Below are 24858 nucleotides of genomic sequence, written 5' to 3'. Positions count from 1 at the left end.
ACATACCTTAGTGTGGAATTTGTTATGCATATGGCTGTGAGAGGCTTGTCTGTTTGAGCAGGAAAGGCATCCATTATCAGCAACACCCAGTAACAACTAGGTATGACTGTCATCAGTCAATGTGTTGACTTCTAGTTATACAAGTACTAGTTCCTACCCACCAATCTGATTGGTTCAGAGCTTTTCTTAGAAAATCACAACTCATAAATCTTGTCAGTTACACTAAGTTAGCCAACGTCATTGGAGTTCATCAGTGGCAGGTCTTTAATGCCTGTAACTGTATGACCACTCAATTTCTTCCGTAACCATACAAAGATAGACATACCCTCTAACTGGAATGACTTTGTCTCCACAAACACACATCCTGCAGTCTCCCCCAGAGCTCAGAACAGTCTCTCACTAAGTGGGTGTGTCACGCAGGTTTAGAATAAGATACCCAGAGGGATTGAATTTAAATACATGGCGTGTTCCAGCACAGCACAGGGATCGTGAAGTCTCTGCTGTAGTCTCCGTGCGATTGAAGAGAAAGACTTGCGCAGACATCAATCTGCAAAGAGCTCAGCTTTCAACAAGTCACTGACGCTGGAACACAGAAAAGGAACGCTGTGATTTTAGAAGTGGACTGATTACTAAAGGCTGGCATGTTATCTTACTAAAGAAAGAGTTATTTTGCAAAAACGTTTGGATTTAGTCCTACTTAACCAGGAAGGGACAGGAAGTTTGATTGGGCTTGTGTTTCATTGGAAGACCTGTCTCTATGAACACAATTACTTTCATAACATGATCCTCAGTAAACCCAACCTCGCATACGGATTGCCACAACAGCCAGTAAACAAGAGGAACTGCAGGAGTAGAGAACTGAAGCTACAACAGATTTTCCACTGAAAGCGACTTCACCAGTTTACCTTCAAGATGATTCTCAGCCTGAAGAGAAAGTTCCGGTCTAAAAGTCGTCTGAACAGTGCTTCCAGCAGCGCTGCAGGATCTGTCAGCGATTTGGAGGATCGCGTGGTCATGCTCTGTGAAGACATACCTCCAGAGAGCTCTGTCGACTCACTTTGGGGGTCCCAGACCCTAGGGGTGTACCCCAGACATGGGCCCCAGAGTAGAGGGGTCTACCCCAGACATGGACCCCAGAGTGGAGGGGTCTACCCCAGACATGGACCCCAGAGTGGAGAGGTCTACTCCAGCCATGAGACCCAAAGTGGAGGGGTCTACCCCAGCCATGAGACCCAGAGTAGAGGGGTCTACCCCAGCCATGAGACCCAGAGTGGAGGGGTCTACCCCAGCCATGAGACCCAGAGTGGAGGGGTCTACTCCAGCTATGAGACCCAGAGTGGAGGGGTCTACTCCAGCTGTGAGACCCAGAGTAGAGAGCAGAAATATGTAGAACACCCAGGCATGGACAGGCTCCTCTCCAAACAGGCCGGCTATGTGGAGAGGGAACTCCCCAAAGGACAGTACTGTGTGCAGAGAGTCATGCAAGTATAAGGAGGAACTTGTGTTGACATGTTAGGGGTCGGTAGGGACTTGAAAGTTTGTGCTGAAAATTATCAGATAAACATTTTCCTCTTTAGAATTGTAGGAATTTAAAAATATTTTATGTCTTCATATGAGTGCAAGACATTTTCTACAGGATATATTTTCTACTTACTTTATAACTGAATGTTTTATGTCTTTGTTTAAATCTTGATTGTACTGAGCCTCATCCCCTCATATCTGGCATTCCCGTAACTCAGATCTTGTAAATGCATGCCATGTGACTGCAATTTCTTTCTTGGCAGTATGCAGACACAGTCTGTCTCCTAGAGTATTAAATGATAGTCCTTACAATGTTACAGCCTGCCCTGTAAGAATTCAAAGAATTCATAGTAAAAATTGTCAGTCAGTATCTGCCTCCAGCACGGACCTTCTGGATCACAAAGGAGAATTGAGGATGATGCCTCGGAAAGTAGAAGCAGTAAAAAGTTGTCCACCTTCTAACGGTTGTAAAATAGGTTAAATATATATTTGCGTAAAATTCAGTTGTTTCTGTTCTGTTGGTTGAAAGCACAATAATGATGATCTGGACTCTAAACCCTCTGCTTCTCTCCTTCTCCAGGCCCCATCTGATAGACATGAGCAAGGTGTACCGGCAGAGCAGCCAGGAGAACCTGGAGCAGGCCTTCAGCGTGGCCGAGCGAGAGCTGGGGGTCACCCGCCTGCTCGACCCAGAGGGTGAGTCTGCTCTCCTCGCCCACCGTCCTCACAGCAACATGATCCAGTGGTGTAACCTCTGACCCTTGTGCTCCCCCCCGTGCTGTGTGGTGTAACCTCTGACCCTTGTGCTCCCCCGTGCTGAGTGGTGTAACCTCTGACCCTTGTGCTCCCCCGTGCTGTTTAGATGTGGACGTACTCCACCCGGACGAGAAGTCCATCATCACGTACGTGTCGTCGCTCTACGACGTCATGCCCCGGGTTCCAGACGTGCAGGATGGGGTGAAGGCCAACGTGAGTCGAGCTGTTTCTGCACAAGGATTTCCTTCAAGAGTAATCAAGTAATATCCTCATATGACAAGCTCTTCAAACATTTGATAAACTGGACTAATATTTGATATTTGGGTTGTCCCGTGTCCGCCGGTGTGTCCAGGAGTTGGAGCTTCGCTGGCAGGAGTATTATGAGCTGGTCACTCTGCTGCTGCAGTGGATCAGACATCACGTGGTGGTGTTCGAGGAGAGGAGGTTCCCCACCAGCTACGAGGAGATAGACGTGAGTTTCTCCTCTCCTCACCGGTGGAACTAACAGGATGTGGAAGTGTGACGAACAGTTTCTACACGTTTTGACTGTTGTTACGGTGCATCTGTTTCCTCCATTGCATAAATAAATAAACGTTTTACATCTTCAGGTTCTTTGGCGCCAGTTTCTGAAGTTTAAGGAGATGGAGCTACCTGCAAAAGAGGCGGACAAGAACCGCTCCAAACACATCTACAAGTCCTTTGAGGTTGGGCACCAACATCAATCCCTAAGCTCAGCATGCTGTACTGCACTACACCGACTCACAAAGCAAACACTGCAACACGTGTGGATCTGTGTGTCCCCCTGCAGGGCGCCATCCAGGCAGGACACATCAAGGTTCCTCCTGGGTTCCACCCCTTCGACGTGGAGAAGGAGTGGGGGCGACTACACGTGGCCATACTGGAGAGAGAACGTCTGCTGAGGACTGAGTTTGAGAGGTAACTATCCCACGTGGAAAATACCTTCCTCCACTCTGGGATCTGTAGAGATTCAGTGGCAGTCAATGCTTGGATAATTATTTTACCTCATGATTTATTGGTACGTTCCGTAGGCAAACTGGGTGTGTTTATTAGGAGTCACTGCAGGACAAACAATGCAATATACAGTACGTCATCATGGACTGAAAGATTTAAGACCACAGGAGAGTATATACTTTACTGTGATTGAGACTAAGTCAGAATTGTGAGGAGAAAGCAGATAGATGTGGGCAAACCTCTTGAAAACATGATTATTATTATGATTACATGTTATTAAAAGACTTTTTCCACATATCACAAGAAAATGGGGCATAGGGGTTTGAGAAGAGTAACTGAGATGGTGCCCAGGGAGACTATTCTGAGAGCTGTGAGTCACAACTGTGCGTCACAGTACACCAGCATCCTCTACTGCAGCTTCGCTGGATTTAAGTCTTGAGATGAGTCAGAAAATCCTACCACATCCTGGTCTTGGTCAGTCAAAGCGATGGAATACAGCACTTGGTGTACTGCCAGAAAAAGAAGTGTGTGTTTTACTTCTACAATTCGTTTTTCACTTTCTATACTTCTTAAAGAGTTTAATTGAACGCTTTCTGTGCTGATTTATTTGTTTTTTGGATGTTATTGTAGTTATTCTTCATCATCGACAGTTGTCTTTTTACAAATGCAGCACTGGTTGCCTGGGGGTCTTTGAATTGAAAAGAACAAAGTCGTATTTTAATCATGTCTTGATTTAGCGTCATTCAGTTATCTTGCTACTCAGACCGGCTCCCGTCTCTCGGCCTATGAGTTTGCCCCTGACCCTTGACCCCTGACCCCTGCTCCTTCCCTGCAGGCTGGAGCGGCTCCAGAGGGTGGTCAGCAAGGTCCAGATGGAGTCTGGGGTGTGTGAAGAGCAGCTGAACCAGGTGGAGACCTTGCTACAGTCGGTGAGTTTCACACAAATCTGCAACAACAAGACTACTTAAACAAGCCCAGTGAAAACACGGACATCCTGTAGCTGTGGAACAAGCTTGGCAGCCACATGGTCCCAATCTGGGAACTCAAAACAATCTTGCCGACATCATGTCGCTGCCCTAGCTGAGTGGTCTGGTTTTGGACTGTGTGCAGGATGTTCGTATGATGAGCTCAGGAAAGCCAGCCCAGCACTCTGCCGATATGGAGGTGGACCTGGAGAAGGCTGAGGGCATGATCAGGTTCCTCTTCAACGACGTGCAGCTTCTCAAGGACGGACGGCATCTTCAAGCTGAGCAGATGTACCGCAGGTCAGCCATGAACACTGTCTGAGTCTCTTCCTTAACCATGAGCACTCATTTATTCACTGAAATCACCAACATGGACCACATAGCAAGACAAACCTCCATCTGTATGAAGTCGCAGATGGCCTATTCAAACCCCTGTGTCTTATTTATATTGAACACCATTGTTTCTCTCCCCTCCTCCACCCCTCAGGGTCTACCGTCTCCACGAGCGCCTGGTGAACCTGCGTAGCGAGTACAGCCTGCGCGTCCGGTCTGGCATCAGCTCCAGCCAGGTTCCCCTGTCCCCGACCCAGTCAGCCCAGACGCTACAGCAGGCCCCGGTGAGGGTGAGGCCAGAGCTGGACGAGGCCACGCTGCGCTACATCCAGGACCTGCTGGTCTGGGTGGAGGAGAACCAGAGGAGGGTGGCCCAGGGGGAGTGGGGCCTAGACCTGCCCACAGTGGAGTCCCAGCTGGGCAGTCACCGCGGCCTGCACCAGTCTGTGGAGGAGTTCAGATCTAAGATCGACAGGGCCAAGGCAGACGAGGTGGGGAGGGGTTTCCTCTCTGACAGATCCTGGGGACTGTGTCTGTTTATTTTGTTTCAACTTCTGTCGTTTTATTCCTTGTTCTCCTACAGACTCAGATCTCGCCTGTCAGTAGAGGTGCGTACAGGGACTATCTCTCCAAGTTGGAGATGCTGTATGGCAAGCTTCTCGTAAGTGTAACCGTTTTGAACCAGTTAAACTCAGTATAAATACCGCCATTGAAGCGCTAGCTTTTCAGAGGCATAGCTGGTTAAAGCGTTGTTAAAGATGGTGGTCGCGTTTGCGAGTGTATCTAATGATCTGGAAGGATCTAGTAATCGTAACACTCTCTTTACTTATGTCCGTCTCCCCTGACAGAACTCCTCCCGGTCTCGTCTGAGCAGCCTGGACCAGCTGCATGCGTTTGTCACCGCGGCGACCAAGGAGCTGATGTGGCTGAATGAGAAGGAGGAGGAGGAGGTGAACTACGACTGGAGCGACCGCAACAGCAACATGACCGCCAAGAAAGACAAGTACTCGGTAAGACAGCCTCGCACTGGACAGGTCTCGCACGGACTGGACAGGTCTCGCACGGACTGGACAGGGCTGTCTGTCATTCTGTTTTTGTCTTTTTGTGTGTCTGTGTGTGTGTGTGTGTGTGTGTAGGGCCTGATGAGAGAGCTGGAGCTGAGGGAGAAGAGGGTGAACACCGTCCAGGCGACTGGAGACCAGCTCCTGAAAGAGAGTCACCCTGCCAGCAAGACTGTGGAGGTGAGACCTGAGGAGGAGGAGGAAGGGGCATAGGACCCGTAAACACACAGGAGCAACAGTTTGTTTGGTAGAATAAATATCTAAGATCTATCTAAAGAGTATTGTCTCACTTCCAGATTATAATTTTTATGAGAACATTTTTACTGTACTGCAGCCCCATGAGTGCACGTAAGGCGCCTCACAGATGAAATGCATTATTATTAAATGTGTTATTTATTAAATGTGTTATTTATTAAATGTGTTATTTATTAAATGTCTAGTTGTTCTCTCCTCGTTCTGTGTGGCCCAGGCCTTCATCGCCGCCCTGCAGACCCAGTGGAGCTGGATCCTGCAGCTGTGCTGCTGCGTCGAGTCCCACCTGAAGGAGAACACGCTGTACTTCCAGTTCTTCTCCGACCTGAAGGAGGCTGAGGAGAAGATGAAGAAGATGGAGGAGACGATGAAGAGGAAATACAGATGTGACCGTTCCATGACTGTCACCAGGCTGGAGGACTTACTGCAAGACCAGGCGGTGGGTTTCAGACACGATCCTGTGTCGCCCTGTCATCCAGATAACTGCTTTCACTGTTCTCTTAACTCTCACATGACCTTGTGTTCGTTTAGACCTGTTATCCAAAGTGACGTACAATTAGTGTACACATAGAAAGTACTGCAGAAGATGAAAGATTGGAAGGTCAGTATCATTTGTGATTGTCGTTGTGGTGTTAAATCTGCAAACTCTTCTTTGTCATCCGTGAAGGATGATAAAGAGCAGCTGAAAGAGTTCAAGACTCACCTGGAGGGTTTAAACAAGAGGGCAAAGACCATCGTCCAGCTGAAACCACGCAGCCCTGCCACCCCAGTGTCGAGCAAAACACCAGTCCAGGCCATCTGCGACTTCAAACAGATGGAGGTGAGGAGGCTATCTTCATTTTGATTTAGAATACGAGGTGGGATTTGAACCTGTGTGATCTAAATGCAAATGCTGTAACTACTGAGCTATACCCCCACCCCCACAGCATGTGTTCAGTTGTGTCCCTCCTTCCAGATCACGGTCCACAGGGGAGATGAGTGTGCCCTTCTGAACAACTCCCAGCCGTACCAGTGGAAGGTTCTGAACGCCAGAGGCAGCGAAGCCACAGTACCCTCAGTTTGCTTCCTGGTTCCTCCCCTCAACAAGGAGGCAGGGAACGGTGTCTCAGAGTAAGATAACCTCAGTCTCTCTCTATTTCACTCTTTCTCTCTCTTAGTCTCTCTCTCTGTCTTTCTCCCTCTCTTTTTCTCTCCTTCACTTCCTCTCTCTCTCTCTCTCCCTCTCTCAATTTTTTTTGAAAGGTTTTAAACATTTTTTTTTTTTTTTTTGAAAGGTAGATATTTTTTTTACATTTCTACATCTGTCTCTCCCTTTATCTTCATCCCTCCCTGTGGTTGTGTTCCCCAGCTGACGGCCCTGTGTGTTGTTCTCCCCAGCTGACGGCCCTGTGTGTTGTTCTCCCCAGCTGACGGCCCTGTGTGTTGTTCTCCCCAGCTGACGGCCCTGTGTGTTGTTCTCCCCAGCTGACGGCCCTGTGTGTTGTGTTCCCCAGCTGACGGCCCTGTGTGTTGTTCTCCCCAGCTGACGGCCCTGTGTGTTGTTCTCCCCAGCTGACGGCCCTGTGTGTTGTTCTCCCCAGCTGACGGCCCTGTGTGTTGTTCTCCCCAGCTGACGGCCCTGTGTGTTGTTCTCCCCAGCTGACGGCCCTGTGTGTTGTTCTCCCCAGCTGACGGCCCTGTGTGTTGTTCTCCCCAGCTGACGGCCCTGTGTGTTGTTCTCCCCAGCTGACGGCCCTGTGTGTTGTTCTCCCCAGGCTGGACTCCAGTTTGCAGAAGCTGCTGGTCTTGTGGCTGAGGCTGCATGTGGACATGAAGTGCCTGATGTCCTGGCAGTACCTGATGAGAGACATCCAGCTCATGAACTCCTGGAACATCACCATGGTAAGGAAACATCAGACACCATGGAGCCCAGGAGAAAGAACACTAAACGTTCACTCGTTAAATGTGTTCCCTTGGTCAGAAAAGTTAATCACACCCTGAAAATGTATTTTTTGTCGACTGGTAGAAACTTAAGAAGTTGGTCTACCTGAAAACGTTGGGATTTCCCTGAGAGCTTCAGTCTAGCTTAAAGCCAACCTCCCGACCTCATTGACTGGCCCTCTCTGCCTCTGCTCCCTCCTGCCTCTGCTCCCTCTCTGCCTCTGCTCCCCCCTGCCTCTGCTCCCTCTCTGCCTCTGCTCCCCCCTGCCTCTGCTCCCTCCTGCCTCTGCTCCCTCTCTGCTCCTTCCTGCCTCTCCTCCTTCCTGCCTCTGCTCCCTCCTGCCTCTGCTCCCTTTCTGCTCCTTCCTGCCTCTCCTCCTTCCTGCCTCTGCTCCCTCTCTGCCTCTGCTCCTTCCTGCCTCTGCTCCCTCCTGCCTCTCCTCCTTCCTGCCTCTGCTCCCTCTCTGCCGCTGCTCCTTCCTGCCCCTGCTCCCTCCTGCCTCTGCTCCCCCTGCCTCTGCTCCCTCTCTGCCTCTCCTCCTTCCTGCCTGCAGTTTAGGACCCTGAGGGTGGAGGAGTATAACCTGACGCTCAGAAACCTGCAGCAGCACTACCAGGACTTCCTCAGAGACAGTCAGGAGTCAGAGCTGTTCGGGAAAGACGACCACAGTCAGGTGGAATCCAGTTACAACCAAGCCAACCAGCACTTCCAAGGTCTGGTGCAGTCGGTTGAGCAAGGTGGGTCGGACAGGGTCGGCATGGCTGTCGCTCTCATGCTGTTTAGTGGGTTTTGCTAGGGATGTGTTGAGAGGTTTAGATTAGTCGTGCAAATGATGTATTCTGAATTTTTATGTGTTTTCTTTGTAATACAAAAACATCTAATCTCTGCCAAGATTTTTCTGTCCAGGACATTACAGCCCAGTGATACACCTCAAATACCCGTAGTAACACTTCCTGTTCTGTCCAGGTGATCAAGACGACTCTGTGTGTAAGAGCTACCTGAGCCGGATCAAGGACCTGCACCTGAGGCTGGACGGCTGTGAGAGTCGGACAGTCTCACGCCTGCGACAGGCCATACACAAGGAGCCTCTAAAAGACTGTGCCCTGAAGACTGTTGAGCAAAAGGTACTGCAGCCAAGAAGCTGCCTCGAATTTAGTAGATTGTGTGCAACTGTTGAAGGGCGACACTAAGTTATTAGATTAGATTTCCTGTTTAGTTTCAGTCTATGCTTCTACTTGTTTTGGCAAGCGCTAATAGAAAACTCAAAGCTCCAAAGACACAATATTACTGCTGGTCAGGAGCTATGCGTAACTCATCTATGGTGGTGTTGAGTGCTTGTACTTTGTTCGAAGGGTGTTTATCTATGACTTATCATTGTGTCTGACAGAAAGTCCAGTCTGAACTGGAGGGTTTGATGAAGGACCTGAGCAGCGTGGTGGAGAAGACGGAGGAGGTCCTGTCCTCCCCTCAGCCGTCCAGCTCCGCCCTGGTGCTGCGCTCCGAACTGGACCTGACTCAGAAGAAGATGCAGCACGTGTACAGTCTCTCCTCCGTCTACATGGATAAGTACGCTCCTGCCTGGATCACACACCACACTAGGAGGGAGGGTACAGCTTAGCGGTTAGAGCCCATGACTTCAGATCAAGAGGTTGCTGGTTTAAATCCCCAGCTGTAGTGTACTTTATGTTGTTTTTAATTAAAGCATCTGCTGAATTATTACATTACACTAAACCAAAGAGTGCTATTAAATTAGATTACAACCCTAACACTATTATAACATCCCTGCTTTCAGACTGAAGACCATTGATGTAGTGATTCGCAGCACCAAAGGAGCAGAGGACACTCTGAAAAAGTACGAAGCTCTGTTACGGGAAGTCAACAAGGTCCCCGCGGATGAGCAGGAAGTGGACAAGTGTCAGACACAGCTGAAGGTTTAACCTCTTTTTAACCTGGTAATCTGGGAAAAACCTGGGTGTCGTCTTAGTTGTTGCATCATATGGTTCTTCTCTCTGTCTCCACCAGAGCATGCGTGCCGGGGCGGAGGGTGACCAGGTGGCGTTCGACCAGATCCAGGACGACCTGGAGAAGGCAGCGGCCGTGACGGAGCGGCTGACCAGAGTCCACTACGAGCGGGATGCTGAGCTGGACCTCCAGCGCCAGCTGGTCTCAGGGCTGTTGGAACGCTGGCAGGCCGTGTTCGCCCAGATCGACCTGCGGCACCACGAGCTGGAGGCTCTGGGCCGACAGATGGTTTCCTACCGCAAGAGCTACCAGGAGCTCATCCGCTGGATCGAAGACGCCAAGCGGAGGCAGGAGAAGATCCAGGCGGTGCCCGTTGGGGACAGCAAGGTCCTCGCAGAACAGCTGGCTCAAGAAAAGGTCACCATTTATCTTTTTTTTCTCTATTCATTTTGTAGACAAATTCACCAGTTGTTAGTAAATAGCCAGTGGGAGGATTGTAAGTTTCATTATTGTGACTATTTTTACCTTCACAGAAACTCCTTGAGGAGATTGAAAAACACAAAGATACGGTTGAAGACTGTCAGTCATATGCAAAGGCATACATTGATGCAGTCAAGGTAGGTATCAAGATCCTCATAGAGTCACTTTAAGGATGTGAGAATGTCAGGGGCGTCATTCCAAAGGTGGGTGGGACAGCTTCTCTTAAACAACTGACGATACGGTCTTTAACTGTGATTTTTTTCATAAAAGGTTGGGGGGGACAAATTTGACATTTCCAAAAAGTGGGCGGGGCATATCAATGTATAATGAAAGCTGCCCTACCTGAATGTGTAGTGAGGTCCCTGTGTGTGTTCCCACCAGGACTATGAGCTGAATGTGTAGTGAGGTCCCTGTGTGTGTTCCCACCAGGACTATGAGCTGAATGTGTAGTGAGGTCCCTGTGTGTGTTCCCACCAGGACTATGAGCTGAATGTGTAGTGAGGTCCCTGTGTGTGTTCCCACCAGGACTATGAGCTGAATGTGTAGTGAGCTCCCTGTGTGTGTTCCCACCAGGACTATGAGCTGAATGTGTAGTGAGGTCCCTGTGTGTGTTCCCACCAGGACTATGAGCTGAATGTGTAGTGAGCTCCCTGTGTGTGTTCCCACCAGGACTATGAGCTGCAGGTGGTGACCTACAGAGCTCTGGAGGAGCCACTGGCATCTCCAATAAAGAAAACCAAAATGGAGTTTGCATCGGACAACATCATCCAAGAGGTACCTCCTAGCGTTTCGACGTTGAAAGTTGTTTTAATAGGCTACATATTAAAGGTTGTATTTAATAATTGAGTATGTTTACAATGCTTACTCAATGTCTTTAATTTTGAAACATGTGTTTCAGTATGTGACTCTGAGGACTCGCTACAGCGAGCTGTTGATCATCACCAGCCAGTACATCAAGTTTATCAAAGACACACAGCGCCGCCTGCAGGAGGACGAGGTAACTACACACACCAAACACAGGCAGGCCTTCACCTACATGACCTGTAACAGCTGCTTAACACTTAACTCAACACTTAACTCAACACTTAACTTAACTCAACAACCGCCAGGAAAATACACTAATTCACTCAATATTAATGTATGCAGTATCATATGCATCTGGGAAGGAGTTCAGTCTTTCCCAGAGTGTTTGGGCTCCAGCACATCACACCTGAACAGTGCCTGTCCCTCCGTTCCGTCATACTGTGGTTCATAGGTGTGTAATTTGTCACCTGCTTACACTCGCTAGTGATCTACATGTCTTCAGTCTGGAACCAGCATCAGTCTCACCATTCAATCACGTTTGTTTTCTAAGTGTTCCTCTTTCCTGCACTATTATTTGTAGTTTTCTCCTGTAGAACTCAGGTCCCTGCACACCACTTTTGACTCTGTTGTCTGGTGACTGGGATGACTTCATCTGACTGACTACATCACATTTCATTCTTTCAAATTCCATTTATTTTTCAAATGAAAATTTAGCTTTCCCCCTTTTTCTAACCTTGCATTTTGTCTGCTTCTTTAAACTGCTTGCCAGTGCTTTGTCACGGTGAATATTAATCATGTTTGGGCGCTTAAAAGATGAATAATCCTCAAAGCACCAGGTATTTGAATCCCCCCCTCTACATGTATCTGTCATCTGGCGTCTCCATCCAGTGTTTCATTCACAACCACCAGTTAACGGACGTTCTACCTGAAGACACATTTGCTGTTGGCATACTGTTTCTGACCTCAAATTGGGCGCAAGGTGTTTTTGTCTCCTCAAGGACAGTTAGTGTTGCTATGCAGATCTCCAGATTGATCAGATAGTGTTGCTATGGAGATCTCCAGATTGATATTCAGTCTATTTAAGTCAAAGACCAGATCGGAAGCGGAACCATAATTAGTTCTGAGTTAAACTATTTCGATCAAAAGTGACAGGGTTCCTACAAAACCAGAAGGAAGAATACCTCAACTGCATGATACCATTCAAGACCCCAAATGATGTGTTGTGTTGTGTTGTATGCTCATTCTGTGTGCCATACATTAAGTGAATGTGACCAGATTATTTCAACAGCAAATAACCATTTTTCTCTCTCTCTCTTAATATTTCTTCATAGTATAAAAGTAGTCTTAACTGTTCATGTATTTAAAAAGTATCTACATGTACTAATTCAAACTGAAACTTTTTATATATTCTAACACTGTACATCTAACACCTAACATTTGTATTTCCTTTTATATTTTGCTTCCACTAACAGAAAGCTACTGAACAACTAAAGGAAGAGGAGAGAAAAAAGATGGCGGTGATACAAGCTGAGTTAGAGAAGCAAAAGCAGTTAGCTGAGGCGCATTCCAAAGCTGTCGCCAGGGCAGAGCAAGAAGCACAGGAGCTAAAGTTAAAAATGATGGAGGAGGTGAGCAGGAGGGAGGTCGCAGCCGTGGACGCCGAGAAACAAAAGCAGAACGTACAGCAGGAGCTGCACAAACTGAAGAACCTGTCAGAGCAGGAGATCAAGTCCAAGAGCCAGCAGGTGGACGAGGCGTTGTTCAGTCAGACCAGGATCGAGGAAGAGATCCTCACCATCAGGCTGCAGCTGCAGACCACCATGACGCAGAAGACCACGGCCGAGTCAGAGCTGCAGCAGCTCCGAGATCAGGCTGCAGAGGCCGACAGACTCAGGAAGACCGCCCAGGAGGAAGCGGAGAGACTTCGCAGGCAGGTGAACGAAGAGACACAGAAGAAGCGTGTCGCGGAGGAGGAGCTGAAACGCAAGTCCGAGAGCGAGAAGGAGGCCGCCAGGATCAAGCAGGCGGCCCTGGACGAGCTGCAGAAGTTCAAAATGCAAGCCGAGGAGGCCGAGCGACGCATGAAGCAAGCGGAGGTGGAGAAGCTACGGCAGATACAAGTGGCGGAGGAGGTGGCGCAGAAGAGCGCCGCCACGGAGCTGCAGAGCCAGCGCAACGAGGCGGCGACGCAGCTGGAGGCGTCGCTGAGGCAGGAACAGGGGACGGTGGTCCAGCTGCAGGTGGAGGCTGAGCAGCTGAAGAAGAAACAAGACGAGGCCAACAAGGCCAGGGAGGAAGCTCAAAGGGAACTGGAGAAATGGAGACAGAAAGCCAACGAGGCTCTTCGCCTGCGGCTCCAAGCGGAGGAAGACGCCCACAAAAAGAGCCAGGCCCAAGAGGAGGCAGAGAAGCAGAAAGAGGCGGCTGAACGAGAGGCCAATAAACGGGCCAAAGCAGAGGAAGCTGCCCTCAAGCTGAAGGAGATGGCGGAGAAGGAACTGGAGAAGCAGAGGAGGTTTGCGGAGGGGATAGCCCAGCAGAAACTGTCTGCGGAGCAAGAGCTGATCCGCCTCAGAGCCGACTTTGAACACGCCGAGCAGCAGAGGGGTCTGTTGGACGAGGAACTCCAGCGTCTGAAACGCGAAGTGGAAGCAGCCATGAAACAAAGAAAACAGCTGGAAGACGAACTGGCGAAGGTGAGAAAGGAAATGGACGTTCTTCTCCAGATCAAGATCAAAACTGAAAAGGAGGCCATGTCCAACACAGAAAAAAGCAAACAGCTACTTGAATCTGAAGCTGCAAAAATGAGACAGCTTGCCGAGGAGGCAACCAGGCTGCGATCAGATGTGGAAGAAGCAAAGACACAGAGGCAGGCGGCTGAGGAAGAGGCCGCCAGACAACGAGCCGAAGCTGAGAAGGTTCTAAAGGAGAAGCTTGCCGCCATTAATGAAGCAACTCGCCTGAAAACAGAGGCCGAGATCGCTGTGAAGGAAAAAGAAGAGGAAAACGAACGACTCAAGAGGAGAGCTGAAGAAGAAGCGGATCAGAGAAAGTTCTTAGAGGACCAAGCTTCTCAGCACAAGCGAGACATCGAGGAGAAGATCAACCAGCTTAAGAAGTCTTCTGATTCTGAACTGGAAAGGCAAAAGAAAATGGTGGAGGAAACCCTCAATCAGAGGAGAGTGGTTGAAGAGGAGATCCGAATCATCAAACTCAACTTTGAGAAAGCCTCAACAGGCAAGCAAGGTCTGGAGCTTGAACTGAGCAAGCTGAAAAGCGTTGCAGACGACACGCAGAAGAGCAAAGTGAAAGCTGAGGAGGAGGCCGAGAAACTCCGAAAGCTGGCTTTGGAGGAGGAAGCCAAGAGGAAAGAAGCCGAGGTGAAGCTGAAGAAGATCACGGCCGCAGAGCAAGAAGCCGCGCGGCAATGCAAGGCAGCCCAGAACGAGGTGGAGCGTCTCAAACAGAAGGTCTCTGAGGCCAACCAGCAGAAAGAGGAGGCCGACAAGCAGGCAGAAAAGCAGATTCTTCTGGCCAAAGAGACGGCCCAGAAATGCAGCTCTGCAGAAAAGAACGTGCTTGACGTTCTCACCAAGCAGAAAGAAGACACTCTCGCTCAAGAGAAGCTTAAAAAGGAATTTGACAAGGCTAAGAAACTGGCTCAAGCTGCCGAGAAGGCCGCTGAGAAAGCAGAGAAAGAGGCTGCTTTACTCCGCCAGAAAGCAGAAGATGCTGAAAAGCAAAAGCAGGCTGCCGAGGCTGAAGCAGCCAAACAGTCCGAGGCACAACAGGACGCTGAGAGACTGAGGAGAGAGGCAGAGCAGGAGGCCTCCAGCAGAGCCAAGGCAGAGGCAGAAGCTCTGGCGCAGAGGAAACAGGCGGATAAGGAGATGGCCAAGTACAAAAAACTAGCTGAACAAACTGTCAAACAGAAGTCTCAAGTCGAGAAGGAGCTGTCTAAGGTGAAACTGCAACTGGATGAGACCGACAAGCAGAAATGCGTTCTGGACGAGGAGCTGCAGAGGTTGAAAAGTGAAGTCGGTGATGCGGTCAAACAGAGAGCCCAGGTGGAGGAAGAGTTACGCAAAGTCAAGATTCAGATGGAGGACCTGGTCAAACTGAAGCTGAGAATCGAGGAGGAGAACAAGCAGCTCTTACGAAAAGATAAAGACAGCACTCAGAAGTTGCTGGCGGAGGAAGCGGAGAACATGAGGAAACTGGCAGAAGAGGCAGCCAGGCTCAGCATTGAGGCTCAGGAGGCAGCGAGGCAGAGGCAGACTGCAGAGGCGGACCTCGACCAGCAGAGGGTGCTAGCGGACAAAATGCTCAAGGAAAAAAAGCAGGCCATCCAAGAGGCAAGTAAACTGAAATCTGAGGCGCAGGAGCTCCAGAAACAGAAGGAACAGGCCCAGGAGAAGGCCCAGAAACTTCTAGAAGACAAGCAGCAAATGCAACAGCGTCTTAAGAAAGAGACTGAGGTCTTCCAGAAATCATTAGAGGCTGAGCGCAAGAGGCAGCTTGAAGTTTCTGAAGAAGCTGATAAACTGAAGCTCATGGTGTCTCAGCTCAGTGACGCCCAGTCGAAAGCAGAGGAGGAGGCTAAGAAATTCAAGAAACAGGCAGATGACATTAGGGCTAAATTAGAAGAGACAGAGCATCAAACTGTAGATAAAGTCGTTGTTGAGAAACTGGAGGTGCAGAGGCTGCAGAGCACTAAGGAGGCTGACGAGCTTCGCAAAACCATCAGTGACCTCCAGAAGGAAAAGGACAGGTTGAAAAAAGATGCTGAAGACTTACAGAATAAATCCAAAGAGGTATTGTCAAATGGGATTGAATATTGTGAAATAATTAGTCAGTTATTAATATAATAACTTTCCCCAAAATACTAACAAGTAAACTAGATAACTATTCATGTACATTGCAGAGACTGAGAGTAACATATGTCCAGCAATTCATCATGAATGTCATATCACAAATGCTGTTCAGAAATTGGTTTATCATTTGATCTTGAACAAGAAATATCTTGATAAACCATCATATAATTCAGATTATTTCATATTATTTCTAATTTGATTGTAACTAGAAATTGTGTTCTGTACTAATGCTCTCTCTCTTTTTTTAAATAGATGGCCAACGCCCATCAGGAGCAAATTAAGAAGGAAAAGGCCCTTCTTCAACAGTCTTTCTTCACAGAGAAAGAAACGTTACTAAAAACAGAAAAGCTCATTGAGAGTGAGAAAAGAAAGCTTGAAAAAGAGTTTGAGGATGAAGTCAAGAAGGCGAAGACTCTCAAAGAAAATCAAGAGCGTCAAATAAAACAGATGGAAGAGGAGAAAAATAAACTCAAGGCAAACATGGACGCTGTCGTGAAGAAGCAAAAGGATGCCGAACAGGAGATGCTAATCAAGCAGAAAGAAATGGAAGAATTTCAGAAGAAAAAGCTTGAACAAGAAAAGCTACTGGCTGAAGAAAATAAAAATCTGAGAGACAAGCTGCAGAAACTCGAGGTTGCTCAAAAACCAAGCTCATCCGACGTGAAAGAAATTGAAATACAAACGGATGTGGTCCCCGAAGATCCATGCAATTCAGTGACAGTGGAAACTACAAAGAAGGTTTTAAACGGTTCTGTGGAAACAGATGGCAAGAGAGAATCGCCACTGGCATTTGATGGGATAAGGGAAAAGGTTCCAGCAAACAGGCTCCATGAAATTGGTATACTGACTAAGAAGGAATTCGACAAGCTGAAACAGGGCAAAGCCAAAGTCCAAGACTTGAGCAAAACTGAGAAAGTTAAAACGTGTCTAAAGGGACAGAACTGTGTTGGAGGGGTCTTGACTCCATCAAAGCAAAAAATGACTGTTTACCAGGCCTTGAAAGAGAAGAGAATTACCCCAAACACTGCTGTCACGCTCCTGGAAGCTCAGGCCGCCTCGGGGCACATCATTGACCCAGTGAAAAACAGAGCACTCTCAGTGGATGAAGCTGTGAAGGAAGAAATAATAGGACCAGAACTTCACAACAAAATACTTTCAGCAGAGAAGGCTGTCACAGGCTACAAAGACCCTTACACTGGAGCCAGAATCTCCATCTTTGAAGCAATGAAAAAGGGTCTTATTGAGAAAGACCAGGCCATCAGACTTCTAGATGTTCAGATTGCAACAGGTGGAATCATTGACCCTGTCAACAGCCATCGTGTTCCCCTCCAGACAGCCTACAAGCAAGGCCAATATGATGCTGACATGAATAAGAAACTCTCAGAAGCTTCTGATGAATCAAAACTGTTCATTGACCCCAGCACTCAGGAAACTGTCACCTACAAGCAGCTCTTGGAAAGATGCGTCAAGGATTCAGAAACAGGATTGCTGCTGTTGCCGATCACAGATAAAGCTGCTGAAAGTGAGATCCCTCGCACGGATGAAGAGACTAAAGATGTGCTCAGCAAATCAAACATTACTGTACCTTTTGGACGATTCAAAGGGAAGACTGTGACTATTTGGGAAATTATCAACTCTGAGTATTTCACAGAAGAGCAGAGAAGGGACTTGATATCTCAGTACAAAACTGGGAAAATAACAGTGGAGAAAATCATAAAAATTGTCATTACGGTCGTGGAAGATAAAGAGAAAAATAAGGAAAATGGCTTAGCTGGTCTCAGGGCCCCAGTCCTTGCCTCTGAACTTCTGGATTCTAAAATAATCAACAAAGGCCTGTTCAATAAGCTACAAAATGGCAAAATAACAATTAAAGAAATCTCAGAAATGGACGCTGTCAAGAAAGCTTTGAGGGGAACGCACAGCGTTGCTGGAGTGATCGACGAGTCTACAAAAGAGAAAATGTCATTCTATCAAGCTATGAAAAAAGAGATGATCTCACCAGAGGTTACACTGAATCTTCTTGAGGCACAAGCAGGTACTGGATTTATTATTGACCCTGTTAAAAATGAGAAGTCTACTGTGGATGAGGCTGTTAAATCAGGCTTGGTCGGCCCAGAACTGCATGAAAAACTTCTTTCTGCTGAGAGGGCTGTCCAGGGGTACAAGGATCCCTATAGTGGGAACACCGTCTCTCTTTTTGAGGCGATGAACAAAGACCTCATTAAGAAAGATCATGGAGTCCGTCTGCTTGAAGCTCAGCTGGCTACCGGAGGAATTATTGATCCTGTCAAAAGTTATCACATGCCACACGACGTTGCCTGCAAACGAGGTTATTTCAGCGATGAGATGAATAATGTGTTGAACAAGGACAGTGATGAAACCAAAGTGTTCTATGATCCTGAGTTGCAGGGGTATTCCTCTTACGCACAACTGCTGAAAAGGTGCGTCACTGACAAAGAATCTGGCCTCCCGTTGCTTCCTCTCTCTGAAAAAGCCATGAAATCAAGTCAGGAAGAAAGCCTTAAGATCTCTGACACCCAAGCCAAAGAGGCCCTGAATCACGCAACTCTGGAGTTACAGTACGGACCTTTCAAAGGAAGAAGAGTCACCATTTGGGAAATCATTCACTCTCATTACATCACAGAGGAGAAAAGGATTGAGCTCATTCAGCTGTACAGAACTGGATTCATGACCATTGAGAAAATGATGAAAATCGTTGTCACGATGATTGAAGACAAGGACACCAACAAACAGGACGAAGTGTCTTTTGAAGGTCTCAGAGCACCTGTCACCATCTCTGCTTTGCTTGAGTCCAACATCATTAATAAATCCACCTTTGATCAACTCAAACAAGGGAAAAAGAAACCCAAAGATATCAGTGACATGGATTCAGTCAAGAAATACCTACAAGGCGCCGACGGCATCGCAGGGATTTATATGGAAGATTCAAAAGACAAATTAAGCATTTATCAAGCAATGAAAACAAATTTGCTGAGTCAAAACGCAGGAATTGCATTACTCGAGGCACAAGCTGCCACCGGCTTTATAATTGACCCCGTCAAAAACCAGAAGTACACTGTCGACAACGCTGTCAAGATTGGAGTCGTCGGTCCTGAGCTTCATGAAAAGCTTCTCTCAGCTGAGAAGGCAGTGACAGGTTATAAAGACCCCTACACGGGCAACACAATATCTTTATTCCAAGCCATGAATAAGGAGCTTGTGCCACGAGAACACGCTATCCCCCTTTTAGAGGCCCAAGTTGCCACTGGAGGAGTTATAGATCCAGTTAGTAGCCACAGAGTCCCTGTTGATGTTGCTTACCAGCGAGGCTATTTAACTAAACAAATGGCCAAAACCTTTAGTGACCCCTCAGAAGATGTAAAGGGCTTCTCTGATCCCAACACAAACACAAGTTCCACATATAAACAACTGCAGGCGAAATGCATTAGGGACCCTGACACTGGTCTGTGCTTCCTGCCCCTATCAAAGGCCGAAATTCCTTTGGAGGAAACGTCCTACGTGTACACAGAAGAACAGGCACAGACAGACTTATCAAACACTCAAGTAGATATACCCCACGAGAGTTTTGCAGGCAGGAGTATGACATTGTGGGACATCATGAGGTCGAATTTGCTTCCAGAAGAAGAAAAGCAAAGACTGATGGAACAGTATCGCTCTGGGCAGATTACAAAAGACAGAATGATCATCATTATCATAGAAATGATTATACAACGAGAAATTATTAAGACAGAACAGACCATGTCCTGTGATGTGATTAGAAGGAGAGTCACAATTGACGACCTTTACAGTTCTAGAATCATTGATCTTCAAACGTATAACCTGTTGAAGCAAGAAAAGGTCACCATTCGTGAGGTGATGGAAATGCCTTCAGTGAAGCAGTATCTCTTTGGTACTGGATGTATTGCCGGGATTTTGTCAGATTCGCCATCCAAGATCAGCATTTACCAGGCCATGCAGAGAGGGCTCATCAAGCCAGATATAGCTATCAGTCTCCTTGAGGCCCAAGCAGCAACTGGATTCATCATCGACCCAGTAAAGGATCAGTTCTTGACTGTGGATGAGGCTGTACGCAAAGGGCTGGTTGGCCCTGAGCTCCATGATAAACTTCTTTCAGCTGAGAGGGCAGTCACTGGCTACAAGGATCCTTACAGTGGAAAAGTGATTTCTGTCTTCCAAGCAATGAAGAAAGACCTAATTCCTGAAGAGTATGCCCTGAGGCTACTGGAAGCCCAGGTGGCCACTGGAGGCATCATGGATCCAGAATACTACTTCCATCTTCCCACGGATGTTGCCACCCAACGTGGTTATATCAACAAAGAAACACATGACAGACTAATGCACCCTACTGGGGATGTGCAAGCTTACACTGAACCAACCACAGATGAGAAAACCACCTATGGCCAACTACTGAAGAGATGCAAAGCGGATAAAGAGAGCGGCTTGCTGTTGCTCTCACTGGCAGACAGAAAGCTGCTTTTTAAGGGGCTCAGAAAACAAATCACCCTGGAGGAGCTACTGTGCTCTCAGATTATCAGCCAGAAGACGTATGATGACCTCTTAGAGGGACTTATCACAGTGGAGGAGGTCAGCGGACAAGTAAAGAAGTATCTTGAAGGCACAAGCTGCATTGCTGGGGTGTATGTAGAATCAAGCAAAGATTATCTGTCCATATATCAAGCAATGAAAAAGAACATGATAAGACCAGGAACTGCGTTTGAACTTCTTGAGGCCCAGGCAGCAACAGGATATGTCATCGACCCGATAAAGAACTTGAAGCTTAATGTTAGCGAAGCAGTTAAGATGGGCATTGTGGGTCCAGAGTTCAAAGATAAGCTTCTCTCTGCAGAACGTGCTGTAACGGGCTACAAGGACCCCTACTCTGGCAAGATAATCTCTCTTTTTCAGGCGATGAAAAAGGGACTCATTCTAAAAGACCATGGCATTCGTCTGTTGGAAGCCCAAATTGCAACCGGTGGCATCATTGATCCGGAGGAAAGCCATCGCTTGCCCGTTGAGATGGCCTACAAACGCGGCCTATTCGACAAGGAGATGAACGAGATCCTCACCGACCCTTCTGACGACACTAAAGGTTTCTTTGACCCCAACACCGAGGAAAACCTCACATACCTGCAGCTGATGGAGCGCTGCATGATTCACCCAGAAACCGGACTGGCACTTTTACTGATGAAGGAGAAGAAACGGGAGAAGAAGACGTCCTCCAAGTCGTCTGTGCGTAAACGTAGAGTGGTTATTGTGGATCCTGAGACAGGCAAGGAGATGTCTGTTTACGAGGCGTATCGCAAAGGGCTCATTGATCACCAGACCTACCTCGAGCTTGCAGACCAGGAATGCGAGTGGGAAGAGATTACCATATCCTCATCGGATGGTGTTGTGAAGTCCATGATCATTGACAGAAGGTCTGGCCGGCAGTACGACATTGATGAGACCATCTCAAAGGGCCTCATCGATCAGTCTGCTGTGGATCAATACCGTGCAGGCACACTGTCCATCACAGAGTTTGCAGACATGCTCTCTGGGAACACGAGTGGCAGCAGGTCGCGGTCCTCCTCTTTTGGATCAACCGCCTCCTACCCCATGAGCCCAGTCCCTTCCATCAAAACACCGGCAACTACATGGAACGACCCGACAGAAGAGACCGGCCCTGTGGCTGGAATCCTGGACACGGACACGCTGGAGAAGGTGTCAGTCACGGAGGCCATGCACCGAAATCTTGTGGACAACATCACAGGTCAGAGGTTACTGGAGGCCCAAGCATGCACGGGAGGCATCATTGATCCGAACACGGGAGAGAAGTTCACGGTTGCGGATGCAGTGAACAAAGGACTGGTGGACAAGATTATGGTTGACCGTATCAACCTCGCGCAGAAGGCCTTCAATGGATTTGAGGATCCCAGAACTAAAACCAAAATGTCCGCAGCCCAGGCACTGAAGAAGGGCTGGCTGTACTATGAAGCTGGCCAACGGTTCCTGGAAGTCCAATATCTCACAGGAGGCTTAATTGAACCAGAGACATCCACAAGAGTTCCACTGGACGAGGCTATCAAGAAGGGTACCTTAGACACACGGACGGCACAAAAGCTACGAGATGTCAGCGGATACTCCAAATACCTCACCTGCCCCAAAACCAAGCTCAAGATCTCCTACAAGGATGCCATGGACAGGAGCATGATGGAGGAGGGGTCTGCTCTACGCCTGCTAGAAGCCTCATCTCAGTCCAGTAAAGGCCTGTACAGCCCCTACAGTGTTAGTGGTTCGAGCTCAGCCACTGGTTCCCGGTCTGGATCGAGAAGTGGCTCCAGACGAGGGAGCTTTGATGCCTCAAGTTCAGGATTTTCCACAACGTTCACGTCCTCCTCCTCCTACAGCTCCCCGAGTTACACCCGGCGGTACTAGGCGTGGAGGGAGACCTGATGAGCTAGCACGGATCCTAGCAGCATTATTAGTATTAGGCAGTCGCTGCCGTTTTGAAGATGGATATTTAACACAATATAACCACAGAGCTCTTGAGGTGCCAAGCCATCCATAGAAGAAAAACGTTTTTTTTTTTTTTTCTTCTGCATGTGATTGTTTTGGAGCTTTGCAGTTAATTATTCAACCTGGTTTCTATAATAATATATAATTGTTATGTTATTTTCTGTTCTGTTTTAAATTGTGTAGTCTGAGGTCATTTTTTAATTCACTATCCATTATAGAATACTTGTATTCAATCTGTCTTTTAAGTAATTCAACTTATATATTGTTGACAACATTTTAAATGGAAAACTGTAATATTTTCTATTTTCAAGTCTACTGTTACTTGTAACATAGACTGTTCGAGTTATCCGTCAATATTTTGAGATACTGTGTGTGTTTTGTTATATTTCAGCACAGAAAGAATTACGTAAGATTACGTTTTTCTATGATAAATGAAATTGGATATGAAAGTGGTTAAATAGATACCCTTGTATGTGTATATTTAGTAGAAGAAAGTAATTTTGAAACTTCAGGAAACAGAGCTTCTAATCACAAGACACATGGTAGTTGTAATGGGTCAAATATTAGCATTGTGAGCTTCAAGAATGTAAATCAGCAGCTTTAAATAAACATATTAGACTGACTAAGTCAAAGTGATGCTCATCTTAAGGGGACGATATGTCACACGTTGGAAGAGTGAGAAGGTGAACCCAGATTACGAGAGATTCTCCCCGTCTGTCTCATCTCAAAACACAAGATTACAACGAAATGTAGGATTACAACATCAAGCCTGTTGACTATCTGGACACAAGTGTAAGTTTTATTACATCTGACCTTTTTGTGTTAAATCTTTTCCTCATAAATCTTCACTGTTTTTCCTGGACCCAGCTACATAGAATTGTATGTCCTGTACTCATTATTTCATGCCTGAAATCTTACCAATTTAAGAATGTTCTGCAACGCTTAGGTTAAGTAGGTCATTTTACCTTTTGTGTGTTGCCAAATCTTCTTATCACCTTATTTATTAACTGTTTTCTGGTCTTTGTATTTCAGATCCAATCCTCTCAACTGCTGTTTTGATATGTTAATTTGCTTCTGTGTCAGGACCATTCAAGACTACACACACTTCACAAAACTAGTTCACAAACAGAAGACAATCTTTACTCAAATCACTCACTAAATATGGATAACATTACACTCAAGTTCTGCTTGCTGATGTACATAGTAATTTAGTCCTGAACACCACATGAAGTCTTTTTACACTGTTCTTTTAACATTGTTTTACAAGTGCCTGTATAGTCGGTGTATCAATGAGATGCTAAAGCATTTAGGTGGGGCAGTTGTTGTTGTGTAAATTGATTCTTCACTGAAAAGTACATTCTGTTCTTAGCTCTAAGGATCACTGCATTATAGGATCCATTCAATAGTCATGTTAGCATTCAATATCATACGTAGTTGATGTATCAAGCATTGTCACTTCCTGCATCCAGAACCAGTCATTTCAGTGCTCTGTTGTCTTTGTAAATCATTATTTGATCAATTTCCATATTTTCATATGATATTTTTGCTTTGCATGTTTACTCATTTGGTTGAAAGGATGCTATAAAAATTGTGACCAGTTACTTCATTGGTGTCTTTGTCTTTGCCATTTTAAAGTAGTTTGAAGGATATGGAGCATTAAGCATTGTTAATAATGTGGAATTTGTACAAACTAGTGACAAGAACACAAGGTGTTAAAATATGAGACATGATTTTACACTCCTAATTCCTTTTCACAGACTGAGAATGCATAACACACCTGTACACGCAGTTCCACCCTTTTTACCACACTTCAGTTAAACATTTAATTGGAAAAACTGTCATTAAAAAGCGGATCATGGGAGTCAGATGGCTGAGCAGTTAGGGAGTCGGGCTATTAATCAGAAGGTGGCCAGTTCAATTCCCGGCCGTGCAAAATTAAGTTGTGTCCCTGGGCAAGGCACTTCACCCTACTTGCCTCGGGGGGAATGTCCCTGTACTTACTGTAAGTCGCTCTGGATAAGAGCGTCTGCTAAATGACTAAATGTAAATGTAGTCTCACAACACTCGAGAGGCTGAGACACCTGGCATGATCCATTTAGTCATTTAAATGGTAGGGTGAAGTGCCTTGTCCAAGGACACAACATCATTTGGCACAACCGAGAATCGAACTGGCAAACTTCTGATTACTAGCCAATTCCCTAACCGCTCATCCACCTGACTCCACTGTGAGTCAGGTGAGAGAGAAACGTGTGTCCTGTACAGGAGCCAACAGAACAGGGCTAGACACGCCAAACTGGGGGGAACAGCCATTACTTTCAAATAAATCAGATCTGGATGGCTTTGTACACGTCATTCTGTCAAGATAATACTCTCGGCTTTCATGTAGACATCTGAAAGTTCCACCACTTGAATGTAATCACAAGTTTGTCCTTGTAACATTG

The 24858-nt window shown here is 47.0% G+C and overlaps 1 protein-coding gene across 1 annotated transcript in view; it reads left to right on the top strand.

Annotated features, from left to right (window-relative positions):
- Positions 1–24018, top strand: part of pleca (plectin a) — a 64008-nt gene extending 39990 nt beyond the window's left edge. The window contains exons 7-32 of the mRNA XM_067255341.1: positions 2102–2217; positions 2384–2490; positions 2630–2749; positions 2886–2981; positions 3086–3213; positions 4085–4178; positions 4360–4514; positions 4702–5038; positions 5131–5208; positions 5396–5557; positions 5684–5788; positions 6078–6299; positions 6528–6680; positions 6816–6970; positions 7615–7741; positions 8335–8518; positions 8748–8905; positions 9169–9347; positions 9574–9712; positions 9804–10160; positions 10277–10360; positions 10893–10997; positions 11122–11220; positions 12500–15841; positions 16154–23209; positions 23450–24018. Of these exons, the coding sequence (XP_067111442.1) occupies positions 2102–2217; positions 2384–2490; positions 2630–2749; positions 2886–2981; positions 3086–3213; positions 4085–4178; positions 4360–4514; positions 4702–5038; positions 5131–5208; positions 5396–5557; positions 5684–5788; positions 6078–6299; positions 6528–6680; positions 6816–6970; positions 7615–7741; positions 8335–8518; positions 8748–8905; positions 9169–9347; positions 9574–9712; positions 9804–10160; positions 10277–10360; positions 10893–10997; positions 11122–11220; positions 12500–15841; positions 16154–22336 (12985 nt within the window). The 3' untranslated portion in view covers positions 22337–23209; positions 23450–24018. The remainder of the gene's footprint in view (positions 1–2101; positions 2218–2383; positions 2491–2629; positions 2750–2885; positions 2982–3085; positions 3214–4084; positions 4179–4359; positions 4515–4701; positions 5039–5130; positions 5209–5395; positions 5558–5683; positions 5789–6077; positions 6300–6527; positions 6681–6815; positions 6971–7614; positions 7742–8334; positions 8519–8747; positions 8906–9168; positions 9348–9573; positions 9713–9803; positions 10161–10276; positions 10361–10892; positions 10998–11121; positions 11221–12499; positions 15842–16153; positions 23210–23449) is intronic.
- Positions 24019–24858: the final 840 nt, after the last annotated feature.

This window comes from Osmerus mordax, chromosome 18 (assembly GCF_038355195.1).
Source record: "Osmerus mordax isolate fOsmMor3 chromosome 18, fOsmMor3.pri, whole genome shotgun sequence".
Lineage (NCBI taxonomy): Eukaryota > Metazoa > Chordata > Actinopteri > Osmeriformes > Osmeridae > Osmerus > Osmerus mordax.
Note: the sequence above shows the minus strand (reverse complement) of the source record. Positions and strands in the feature narration are given on the sequence as shown.